The sequence below is a fragment of the Aethalodelphis obliquidens genome, unplaced genomic scaffold (assembly GCF_003676395.1).
Source record: "Aethalodelphis obliquidens isolate GAN/ISIS:26980383/991018 unplaced genomic scaffold, ASM367639v1 scaffold3, whole genome shotgun sequence".
Classification (NCBI taxonomy): domain Eukaryota; kingdom Metazoa; phylum Chordata; class Mammalia; order Artiodactyla; family Delphinidae; genus Aethalodelphis; species Aethalodelphis obliquidens.
Genome location: NW_020837947.1, coordinates 78647627 through 78660054, shown reverse-complemented (window position 1 = coordinate 78660054; position 12428 = coordinate 78647627). Strand labels below are relative to the sequence as shown.

Here is a 12428-nt window from a genome sequence, read left to right as displayed (position 1 = left end):
TGAGATGCTGTCTCCCAGGCTTGAAGTCCTCAGAATGTCTGCTAAATAAAACATAACTCTCAACTTTTGGATTGTGCATTTTTTTTCAGTCAACAGAAACAATCCAAATGCTCAGTAATTGGAGTTGATTAAATAAACTATGGTTCACATAAACAACTGACTATAATACTAAAAAGTGAGATAGATTCATATATACTGGCATAGAGATAGTAAAAAAATACATCGTTTAAAAAAGAAGCAAACTGAAAAGCAATATAATCAGTATTATACATGCAAAATAATAGTAGCATTAGTATAAGTATGAAACACTAGGAGGCATTAGCAACAAAATGCTGACAATTATTATGGAGATGAGGGCCGGAAGGCCTGATGGAAGTTACGGGTTCCTTAACTCTCAAAGTTTTGTATTTCTGGAAGCTTTAAATTGTGCATAAAGAATGATTATTAGTAATGTAATAAGAAAAAAATTATGCATTCGATAGATGTTAATAATCAGAACAATTAAACTGCCACATGGGCTGTTTCACTATCTAACTAGTCAAAAGTTTCCTCTCTAAGAAAGATGTTTGTCTGCTCCCCCATGCCTTCAAGGCCTCTACTTGCCCAGCTTCAAGACCGAAGAAAGAGCCCGGAGTCAGCAACAGAGACATCAATGGTTTAATGGATAGGGGTAGGAAGGTCAGTCATGTGAGTCGGGTGTAGGTGAGGCAGGAACCGGTTAAGCAGGGGATGTATAGAGAGCAAGAGAACAGCTACCTCCAGCGGCCTAACCATACAGAAGGTTTTAAAAATACCAACTGCAAAAGGCTGGACATTAACCTTCAACCCTTCCATTCACCTAATTAGCCATCATGAATCTTTCATCCACAAATACATTTGAAGGCCTTTGAAATCGATTCCTATTCAGACTCTAGTCTTCATAAACAGAAGTCAAGGTGATAGCCGCACCAGAAAGTTCAAAGAATCTGATAAAGCAGTCATTCAAATTCTTGTTTGTAGGTGGCCACCTGGTGATCAGGGCAGCAATTCGCTGAAAAGGACAAAAGATGACGGAGTAGGAGTCCCCCCAATCCAGAACCATATGGAATCAAACAGCGTGCGTCAAGAAAGGAGGCACACACCTCGCGGGCCACCTGCACAGCTGCCGGGTCTTGTTTCATCAGTAAAGTTTCGCCAAATTGCCAATCAGCGGCGACGCTGGACGTAGACGCGCTACGCTGTGACATCAGAACAAGATGGCTGCTCCCTGAAGACGTTCATGTAAATGTTGCCCCCTCGCTCGTGTCAGGCTCAGAGTTAAAGACTCGGCCTTTCTCCAACCATGTTCTCCTTCCGAGGCTGTGGTCGCTGGGTCGCGGCTTCACTCACCAAACAGCACCATCCGTCTTCCCGGTTCAGCGGTGACAGCGCGGCGCCCTGGACTCCGCACTTCGACGTGGTAGTCATCGGCGGAGGACATGCGGGGACCGAAGCCGCTGCCGCCGCCGCTCGGTGCGGCTCCCGGACTCTGCTGCTCACGCACCGAGTGGACACCATCGGTGAGTAGCGCGGTGTGGGGCTTGCCTAGGACGCAAGAAGCCAGTGTCCTCCTCCGCCCCCTCCCAGTGCCTGGGATGTGGGCAACCTTTTCCCTCCCTTAAGGCTGGTGAGAATCCTGCCGACTGTGGTTGTAGCCTGATTTGTGTTTCGCAGATCAAGCGGGCCCGGGCCAGAGCTCTAAGACTAGGGGCCATTCTGTGGACCGTGGATTGTGATGCTGCCGAAAAGTAATTAGTGGGGAGGGTGCGGGGGCCTGGGGGTTGGTGAGAGGGGGTGCCTTGAGAAAAGGGCAAACTGTAGGAATACTGGCTGATGCCTTATTTCATTGTTGCCATTTGCCCTTTACTAGCTTGTTGCTTTGGTTAAAGAGTGAATTAGGACTTCCCTGGTGGCGCCGTGGTTAAAAATCTGCCTGCCCACGCAGGGGACACTGTTGGATCCCTGGTCTGGGAAGATCCCACATGCCGCGGAGCAACTAAGCCCGTGAGCCACAACTACTGAGCCCAAGTGCCACTGAGCCTGCGCTCTGGAGCCCGTGAGCCACAACTACTGAAGCCCCCGCGCCTAGAGCCCGTGCTCCGCAACAAGAGAAGCCACCGCAGTGAGAAGCCCGCGCACCGCAACTAGAGAAAGCCCGTCCACGCGCAGCAACCAAGACCCAACGCAGCCAAAAATAAAAATATATAAATAAATAAATTTATTTTTTTTAAGTGAATTAACATTATTAGTACTCGTTTATTAAATGACCATTGTGTTTTTCTCGAGATTTTGTGAAGCCCTTTTGAAGAACGAGGGTACTTTTTTATTGCATTCTGTATTCCTACTGAATGTTTATTCCCCAGTTTTGTGCTTAGGACGACCCGACAGTGCTTTTTTGCACTTACAGGCTGTGATTGGACGGCCATAATTTAAACAAGACTCCTCTCTAGCATCATCTTAGGTACTAGCTAGGACATTATCCTGTAAATTATGCATGCCTATGTCTTTCCTCTTGCATTTTGCTTAAGAGTGAATAGTAACTGAAATGTTAACTGTGCTTTGTGTAGTGAAATACTTTTTAAAACGACCATTCAGCTCGTAACTGTGGAGAAATATGCACTGTTAACAGCGATTCTTTTGGAGCGAGGCTGTATGATTACCCGAGTAAAAACCAGGAATAACAATTTTAAAAATCTAATGAACAAAAAAGTATTGAACTAAGATGATCATTAAATAGTATAAGTAATGTAGTTCTGTCAAGGATAAAGGAATTCCCATCAAAACCCATATTCATTAGGTAGTCATTAATATCCTATAAAAATACCCATTGTATTTATACCAATATAATATGACCTAAAGTTTCTTTTTAAATAAATAGATTTCAGAGATATTTTAATAACTCTTATATTAATAGATGAGCTTAATAAATGACAGTTCTAGCTTAAAATCAAAGTCTCATTTTTTTAAGGTAATTGGATGTAGTAGAGTATCAAGTATTTCTGTCCTCAGAAAGATAGCTTTGGCTGAGAAAGTTGAACTTCCGTAAGAATACAGAATGCAGGAATTGTCCTCTTTCAATTCAGTCATATCATCTGCAAATAATGAAGTCAGAGACAAAATCTTTTATACTAACCTGGAAAATAATGCTTTTCGACAAACTATTTTTTGGCATTCACGACAAAAGAGAAAAGTCTTCTGACACTAAATCAGACACTGGCAAGTAGGATTACCATGATTACTTTAGATCAATAAAGGTTTACCCCTAAACTGAATTTAGGTCATACTCCCCAAACAATACCTCATAGGGAATAGTGTTTACCTAAGTAAATAGTGATTCTGTGTCAAAGGAAGGAGGGAAATAATCTACTGCAGCTGTCATCCCTGTTTTTAGAGTAGGGACGCTGAGGTGCAGAATATTAGATAACTTGCCAAGATCACATGGAGCTTATGAGTGGTAAATCTAGGAACTGAGCCAGATCTCTTGCTCACTCCTAACCCATGCTCCTAATCACAGCACGATTCAGCCTCCCTCTGGAGACCATGAAAACTTTTGGAGGGCTTGTAGCTGGCCACAGCGGATCAGCAGATTGTTGACATAGTTTTCCCACTCTGTACCTCCCATAAGACTTGGGGGATTTAAGGAGAAGGTATAAAATGTGAATTCTACTTTCAGGAAGCTTATAATTTAATTATTTCTGCAAAATAAGCATAAAGAAAACAGCAGATGGCATTTATGGAAGACATACTTGATTATAACTGTGAACCAGTGCAAAGGGACTTCTTAAAATTATGCTTGATTTTGGAAGGTTTCATGAGGTAAGAATTTCAAGGTCACATTGAAAAGGAAGAAGAAAAGGCAACATAATGAATGTGTACAAGGGAAAGATTCAAAAGAAACTTTCAGCAATGGTTTGTCTTCCAGGATGCCCTGCATAACTTTTTCTCTTTTTAAAATTTTATTTATTTTTGGCTGTGCAATTGGGTCTTTGTTGCTGCGTGCAGGCCTTCTCCAGTTGCAGAGAGCGGGGGATACTCTTCGTTGCGGTGCGCGGGCTTCTCATTGTGGTGGCTTCTCTTGTTGCAGAGCACGGGCTCTAGGCGCGCGGGCTTCAGTAGTTGTGCCTTGCAGGCCCTAGAGCGCAGGCTCAGTAGTTGTGGTGCACGGACTTAGTTGCTCTGCGGCATGTGGGATCTTCCCAGACCAGGGCTCAAATGCAGGGGGATTCTTAACCACTGTGCCACCAGGAAGTCCCACCCTGAATAACTCTTGCATCCTGTTGGAACTCCAGCATTTTTAGTGTTTGCTTCAAGTTCTTTTATTTTATCAAGACTCACTATATGCAAGATACTAATATATTTATTTTGTTTATGTCGGTTCTCTTTAGGTCAGATGTCCTGTAATCCTTCCTTTGGTGGCATTGGAAAGGGGCATTTAATGAGAGAAGTTGATGCCTTGGATGGCCTGTGTTCTCGAATCTGTGACCAGTCTGGTGTACATTACAAAGTATTAAACCGGCGCAAGGGACCAGCTGTTTGGGGTCTGAGAGCTCAAATTGATAGGAAACTTTATAAACAGAACATGCAGGTAAGAATAGGGCATGAAAACAGGAAAGATTGTAGTGATTGTTTAACTGTTATGTTTCAGCTTGCTTTCTGTTTTGATAGAAGGAAATCCTAAATACACCGCTGCTTACTGTTCAGGAGGGAGCGGTAGAAGATCTCATTCTTACAGAACCAGAGCCTGAGCACACTGGGAAATATCGCGTCAGTGGTGTTGTTTTGGGTATGTACTGCCTACAGATGATAATAATAGTATCAAACTCCATGTGAGAAATTGATTTTGAGCAGAGTATGGAGATGTTTTGCTAATTCTAGGAAACTGTGTTTTCTGTTCATACATGAGGAAAACTGTATAAAAAAATCATACTTCTCCTTTCATTTTGACAGCGAAGCTCACATTCTGTACCATCTTATTTTGGGGCTCTGTAGCCTGCATAATTGTGTATTTTCCTCCTGGTATTTCTTATTTCTGATTTTAAATATTTTTAATTTATATTTTACAGGATTATTGTATGTTTTTTATTTGAGTTTTATATTAATTTTTAAATTAAAATAACACATGCATGTAATTTTTACAAAAATCAAATAGAATTTAAATTTGTATGTAAAAACAATTTCTCTCTATTATCTCCCTCTACAGACTTAACCACTTAAACAGTGATGGGAAGATTTGTGTGTGCACAGTTAATTTTATTGCTTGGGCAACTCTATAGTCTGGTGATTAGGGATTGAACTGGCCTTTTTGTTGGGAACTCCCAAACATCTGTGTCTCTTAGTCCTCAGGCAAAGAATCCATCTTCTGCCAGGGGACTGGACTGTTGGCGCCTGCTAGCATTCTAGGAACAAAATGGTAGGAGAGGCTGTGCTGAAGAATCTCAATCATTTAAAATACAGAGATTAACTTATTTTCCCTATTTTAAAATTAATTTTTATTATACGTTTATTAGTTTTTTTTGAATGGGGAATACATATAATGGTAAACGGTTTAAAGGAGATGAAAGAAGGTAGAATGAAAAGGTGGACTCTCATCTTGTGCCCCAGGCAGCCAGTTTCCTGCCTCGGGAGTATTGCTCGTCTCTGGTGTGATCTTTCTGTGTGTGTGTTTATTTTTCCCCCCAACACACATAGCAGTAGCATATTGTACACACTATTCTGTCCTTTTTTTTTTTTTTCAACCACTTAATCTGTGTTTGGTTTTCTTTGCTTTAGGGAGCTATGTTTCTTTCTTAAAAGTTCATGTTTTTGTCCTGTATATTACCTTAGTAACTTATGATTTTGTATAATATACTTAATCTTCTCTTTCTTCTGTCAGTGTTTACTGACTTCCCTCTGTTGAACAGTTACTAGTTTTATTTTCATTTCCCTTTCTCTCCCCTGCGTCCTTTCCCCTCCAGATTTGATGATTATATTGTTTGATTAGTGTAAGGTAGATCTGTCTGCAGGCAAACCTTCATATGCAGATTTCAACTCTTTTCTCTCATTTTCAGCCCCCTAGCTTCATTCCTACAGTTCTTACATTCAGTCCTCCAGTTTCTGAGCCTTTGCACGGCAAGTTGCTTCATTGTCATCAGTATGTTCTCTTGAGGTTCTTGAGTTAAGGCCTTCTCCCCTCTGCTAAATCAGTTATCACTCTTCCAACCACTTTTTTAAAATTTAATTTTATATTGGAGTATAGTTGATTTACAATATTGTGTTAGTTTTAGGAGTACAGCAAAGTGATTCAGTTATACATATACATATATCCATTCTTTTTCAGATTCTTTTCCCCTGTAGGTTATTACAGAATATTGAGTAGAGTTCCATGTGCTATACTATACAGTAGGTTCTTGTTGATTATCTAGTTTATATGTAGTGTGAATATGTTAATCCCAAACTCCCTCCCCACTGCAACCACTTTCTATCTTCTGAAAATATTTTGAAATTTCTCATCTTTTGACAAATTCTTTCCCATTACTTGTCCTGTGGTTTTATATCTTTTTTGCCCCTTTATTTCATTTTCTTTGAGTTTCAAGAGGAAGAAGAAATCATGTGAGGTGGTCTGTCATATTTAACCAGAAGTCTAAAATTAATTAATTTAAAAAATTAACTGAGAACAACAAAAAGTGCGCGGGAGCTGGGCGGGTGCGCGGACGCCGGGGCCGGGTCCCGCTGCGCCCCGCCGCGCCCCGCCGCTCGGGGGGCATGTCTCACAGCCCGAACTTGACTGCGCACATGCCCGCCGCCTCCCTCAGCGCCTCTGGGAGCGTCCACCCGCCCTCCACCAGTATGGCGACGTCTTCCCAGTACCGCCAGCTGCTGAGTGACTACGGGCCGCCATCTCTGGGCTACGCCCAGGAAACTGGGAAGAGCCAGGTGCCCCAGAGCAAATACGCGGAGCTGCTAGCCATCATCGCAGAGCTGGGGAGAGAGGTCAGACCCCTCTCCGCGGGCAGCTGTAGCGCGATGGAGAGCCTGAAACGCGGCATCATCCACGCACGAGGGTTGGTGCGGGAGTGCTTGGCAGAAACGGAACGGAAGGCCGGGTCCTAGCTGCCTCGTGAGCCTGGAAGGTTTTTTGTCTTCTAACGAGAGGAGAAGTTACAGTAGTTCATCTCCCCTGTTAGGATGAAACTTTGTTTTCAAAATGGTAACAGTTTTGTTTCTCCTCCCCCCCGCCCCTCCCGTGGTTCACCAGGCTCCGAATCTACAGCCTGTAAGATTGAGGAAAGATTTTGTGGTTGATGGGGAGTTACATTTTAACTTTTTTTTTTTTTTTTTTTTTTTGCGGTACGCGGGCCGCTCACTGCTGTGGCCTCTCCCGTTTCAGAGCACAGGCTCCGGACGCGCAGGCCCAGCGGCCACGGCTCACAGGCCCAGTCGCTCCGCGGCATGTGGGATCTTCCCAGACCGGGGCACGAACCCATGTCCCCTGCATCGGCAGGCGTACTCTCAACCACTGCGCCAACCAGGGAAGCCCAATGGGGAGTTACATTTTAAATAGTGAGTAACTACCCAGGTGGTGTTGTTTTTCAAAGCATTGATTCAAAAGAGGCACGTAAAAATTACCTGTCTTACAGCAGACTAGTTTGCCTCCAAGATACCAGTGTCTCATTCTCGTCTTTTGAATACATTTATGTTACCCGCATTGTTCTTTGTTCCTTTTCGTAAGCTGATACAACTTGAAGGGGGTTTTTTTGTAGTGCGGACTTGACAGCACACTTAACTAGTAGCTGGTCCCCTTGTTTCCCATACACTATAGATTCTGCTTAATGTAATTTCTTTTTTGCTTAAGCATTTGCATGACTATTAGTGCTTTGAAGTCAATTTAAAAACCCAATTTTAGAACCCAGAACCACCTAAATGGTCTTGTCAAAAGACTGAATCTGAGGGCTTCCCTGGTGGCGCAGTGGTTGAGAGTCCGCCTGCCGATTCGAGGGGATGTGGGTTCGTGCCCCGGTCTGGGAAGATCCCACATGCCGCGGAGCGGCTGGGCCCGTGAGCCATGGCCGCTGAGCCTGCACATCCGGAGCCTGTGCTCTGCAACCGGAGAGGCCACAACAGTGAGAGGCCCGCGTACCAAAAAAAAAAAAAAAAGCACAAGTTATAAATACAGAAGAAAGAGCAACCTCCCAAACCAAACCTAACAAGGATCCCGAAATTTTTTCTGAGACTGTATGTAGATTTCAGTTCTGCCTTTCCTGTAAGTTGATCCAGACATCTGGAAGAAAATGGAACTGTTTGCATCTTTTTATTTATTACTCGATGTAATAAGGCTTATTTTCATTAACAGCTTGTAAAAAAAAAAAAGGAAAATTACCTGAGACTATTCAGTGCTGACAAGGTTTTAGGAGCATGTGTGTCGGTGAGAATACATCATGCGCTCCATCCCAGCTTTCTTGGATTCTTGAGATTGATAACATATAGGCTTCTTACTGATTTAAAATCTTTTTCAAGTTTCTAAAGACAAAATTTTTCCGTAGTTTTACTACAAAATAGTCATGTTCCAATTTGATCCATGGTAACGATTAGAACCTGAGTTTTATTTTGTTTCCTATCCTTTAGTGGATGGAAGTACAGTGTATGCGGAGAGTGTGGTTCTAACTACTGGGACGTTTCTGAGAGGCATGATTGTAATTGGATTGGAGATGCATCCAGCAGGACGTTTAGGGGATCAGCCTTCCATAGGGTTGGCTCAGACTCTGGAGAAGTTGGGGTTTGTGGTGGGAAGATTGAAGACTGGGACTCCGCCCCGGATCGCCAAAGAATCCATTAATTTCAGCATTCTAAACAAGCAGACACCAGATAATCCATCCATACCGTTCAGCTTTATCAATGAGACAGTGTGGATCAAGGTGAGATCATTTATGAAAATCTGGCTTTAAACAGAGGATATAGACTAACCATTTTTTTCTCTTTTTTTTTTGGTAGCAATTCACTTTTCTTCACTATTAGTGTGCAAAAAAGGGATCTTTAAAAGGATTAGCTGATTTGGCTACTTGGGTATTTCCCCATAAATTCTTAAATTTCATTACTTTGATAACTTTGCCTATTTAAACTTTTTGAAATAGTTTCAGAAAAGTTGTAAGACTGTGAAACTCCTATAAACCATTGAAATTCACCCATTGTTAATATTTTGCCCTCTCTCCATATATAGAGAATAGATACATGTATATATTTAATGTATAAAACAGTAATATACACATTTATTTATTTTAAATTTATTTATTTTTGGTTGCGTTGGGTCTTTGTTGCTGCGCACGGGCTTTCTCTAGTTGCTGCGAGCGGGGGCTACTCTTTGTTGAGGTGTGCGGGTTTCTCATTGCGGTGGCTTCTCGTTGCAGAGCACGGGCTCTGGGGTGCGCGAGCTCAGTAGTTGTGGCGCACGGGCTGAGTTGCTCCGCGGCATGTGGGATCTTCCTGGACCAGGGCTTGAACCCTGTCCCCTGCATTGGCAGGTGGATTCTTAACCACTGCGCCACCAGGGGAGCCCCCCACATTTATTTTTACTCTTTTTTCTTTTCCAGAAACATTTAAAAGTTACAGAGATTATGACCCTTTACCTCGAAATACTTCAGTCTGCATCTCAACTAAGCTCAAAGACATCCTCTTTTTTTTTTTTATAGACATCCTCTTTTATAACCTCAATGCAGTGATGAAATTTGGGGAATTTAACATTGACACAGTGCTGTTACCTAATACAAAATCCATAGATTTTGTTGATTGTCCCAATACTTTTTTTGTCCCAACATTTTTTTTTTCCAATCTAGGATCACATATTGCATTTAATTTCATTTCTCTTTAATCTGCAACAGTTCCTCAGTCTTTTTTTTTTTTTAATAAATTTATTTATTCATTTATTTTTGTCTGCGTTGGGTCTTCGTTGCTGCACACAGGTTTTCTTTAGTTGCGGCGAGCAAGGGCTATTCTTAGTTGCAGTGCACGGGCTTCACATTGTGGTGGCTTCTCTTGTGGAGCACGGGCTCTTGGCATGCAGGCTTCAGTAGTTGTGGCTCGCGGGCTCTAGAGCGCAGGTTCAATAGTGGTGCACGGACTTAGTTGCTCCGCGGCATGTGGGATCTTCCCGGAACAGGGCTCGAACCCATGTCCCCTGCACTGGCAGGCGGATTCTTAACCACTGCGCCGCCAGGGAAGTCCCAGTTCCTCAGTCTTTAATGGCACTGATACTTTTGAAGATACAGGCAACTTCTACCTATCCTTTGAATTTAAAACACAAAAAACTATATTGTGTGTTTAGAATTAAGGGCTAATATTTGATGGTCCTAGTTTCTGGTGAGTGTTACCCTGATGAGTGGCTCCAAGTGTTGTTATTTTGAGCAAGTGACTTTTATATTTTCACTTTGGTAAAATGTAAATCATGATGATACTTTCCTAGTGTGTATATTTTTAAACTTTTTTTCGTTTGTTTGTTTTTGTTTTTGCATTACGTGGGCCTCTCACTGTTGTGGCCTCTCCCGTTGCGGAGCACAGGCTCCGGACGCGCAGGCTCAGTGGCCATGGCTCACGGGCCCAGCCGCTCCGCGGCATGTGGGATCTTCCCGGACCGGGGCACGAACCCGTGTCCCCTGCATCGGCAGGCGGACTCTCAACCACTGCGCCACCAGGGAAGCCCAAACTTTTTGTTTTTTAGTTTTATATTTTATTTTTGGCCACGCCACACAGCTTGTGGGATCTCAGTTCCCTGACCGGGGATTGAACCCGTGCCTCCTGCAGCGGCAGTGTGGAGTCCTAACCACTGGACCACTAAGGAATTCCCTGTTTTGACATTCCTGGTTCACCTTCCTCAATACTTTGTTCTTGCTTAGTTTTAAAGCAACAATCCCAGACATTACATCATTTCACTCAGATACACTTTGGTACATGTCTTTAACAAATAAGGACTTTCTAAAAATCGACACAGTACTATTATCACACATAGCAGAACATAATTTTTTAACATCATCTGATATTCAGTGCTCAATTTTCCCTAGTTTTTATAGTTGTTTTTAAATGTTTATTTAAAATGTTTTTTTTTACAGTTGTTTTATTTGAACGAAGAACCAAATGAGGTCCATACATGACTTTGGACTTTGGATAATATGTCTTATAATAGTTCCCCTTTTTTTTTTACACTTATATGTGGAAGAAACCGAGTCATTTCTTTTCTGAAGTTTCCTACATTCTAGATTTGTCTGATTTCAACCCTCTGGTGCCTTAAACATGTTCCTGCATCCTCTGTATTTCCCGTAAACTGTTGATCTGGAGGCTTGCGTAAATTTAGGTTCATCTTTTGGGTTGTTTTTAACAAGCATACTTCACCATTAGCATTTGGCATTATGCATAGATTTAATATCTATAAAAGTAAGTGCATATCATGTGTGGCATTTATTTGAATAATAGGCAAACTAATAGAGAGGCAAAACAATGTTGTAACTAGTTCCTGTGTTTTAGCCAGAAGATCAGCTGCCATGTTACTTGACTCACACCAACCCTCAAGTGGATGAGATTGTCCTTGAGAACCTTCACCTTAACTGTCACGTTAAGGAAACTACAAAAGGACCCCGGTAAGGACAAAATATCAGTGCTCAATTACTGTAAGGAACAATGTCAACCCTCTTTTGTTTGTTTCATTAAATTTTTAAATTTCAATGTCTTTTTCTAGATACTGTCCCTCCATTGAATCAAAGGTTTTGCGTTTTCCAAACCGTCTGCATCAGGTTTGGTTGGAACCTGAAGGATTGGATTCTGACCTCATCTACCCGCAAGGGTTATCTGTGACACTGCCAGCTGAATTACAAGAGAAAATGATCACATGCATCAGAGGCTTGGAGAAAGCTAAAATGATTCAGCCAGGTAAAGAGAATGCCAGCTGCCCTTCAGTCTGAGCTCAGCACTGCTTAGCAGATGATGAGGAGATCTTAGCCACAGTCATGATTGCTTAGAGCCTCAGAACACAAAGCCCAACATCTGTGCATTTAAAATAGTCTTCGTTTTTAAACAGCATTTAATGATAATCTTTGCATCTCTACCTTGAGGCAAATCCAGCACTGTTTTTATTATTTTTTACCATTTATTCTTTGGCCAGGCTATGGTGTTCAGTACGATTACTTGGACCCCCGTCAGATCACTCCTTCTCTCGAGACCCATTTGGTGCAGCGGCTCTTCTTTGCTGGACAGATAAATGGCACTACTGGTTATGAGGAAGCTGCAGCTCAAGTAAGAGGTTGTTCAGATGTTGCTGAACAGAAAAGGACTATTTAACTGGTGTTCCTCCTCTTGATGTCTGTTATGATAGCTGTATAGAGCTTAGATACAACTCAGAACTACAATAGAAGACTTATTCTGTTTCAGAGTATACAACAGGATTTTAAAAC

At 42.2% G+C, this 12428-nt stretch overlaps 1 protein-coding gene and 1 pseudogene across 3 annotated transcripts in view; both read left to right on the top strand.

Moving 5' to 3' along the window:
• Nucleotides 1-1229: 1229 nt before the first annotated feature.
• The window catches only part of MTO1 (mitochondrial tRNA translation optimization 1), a 23765-nt gene continuing 12566 nt past the window's right edge, over nucleotides 1230-12428 (top strand). The window contains exons 1-7 of one of the 3 annotated variants that reach the window (XM_027092428.1): nucleotides 1230-1538; nucleotides 4404-4603; nucleotides 4684-4801; nucleotides 8620-8909; nucleotides 11506-11618; nucleotides 11717-11907; nucleotides 12140-12270. In XM_027092428.1, coding sequence (XP_026948229.1) covers nucleotides 1322-1538; nucleotides 4404-4603; nucleotides 4684-4801; nucleotides 8620-8909; nucleotides 11506-11618; nucleotides 11717-11907; nucleotides 12140-12270 — 1260 coding nt within the window. In that variant the 5' untranslated portion in view covers nucleotides 1230-1321. The remainder of the gene's footprint in view (nucleotides 1539-4403; nucleotides 4604-4683; nucleotides 4802-8619; nucleotides 8910-11505; nucleotides 11619-11716; nucleotides 11908-12139; nucleotides 12271-12428) is intronic. The other 2 variants (XM_027092439.1, XM_027092446.1) reach the window with 2 other exon arrangements.
• LOC113612522 (cyclin-dependent kinase 2-associated protein 1 pseudogene) lies at nucleotides 6366-7381 on the top strand (annotated as a pseudogene).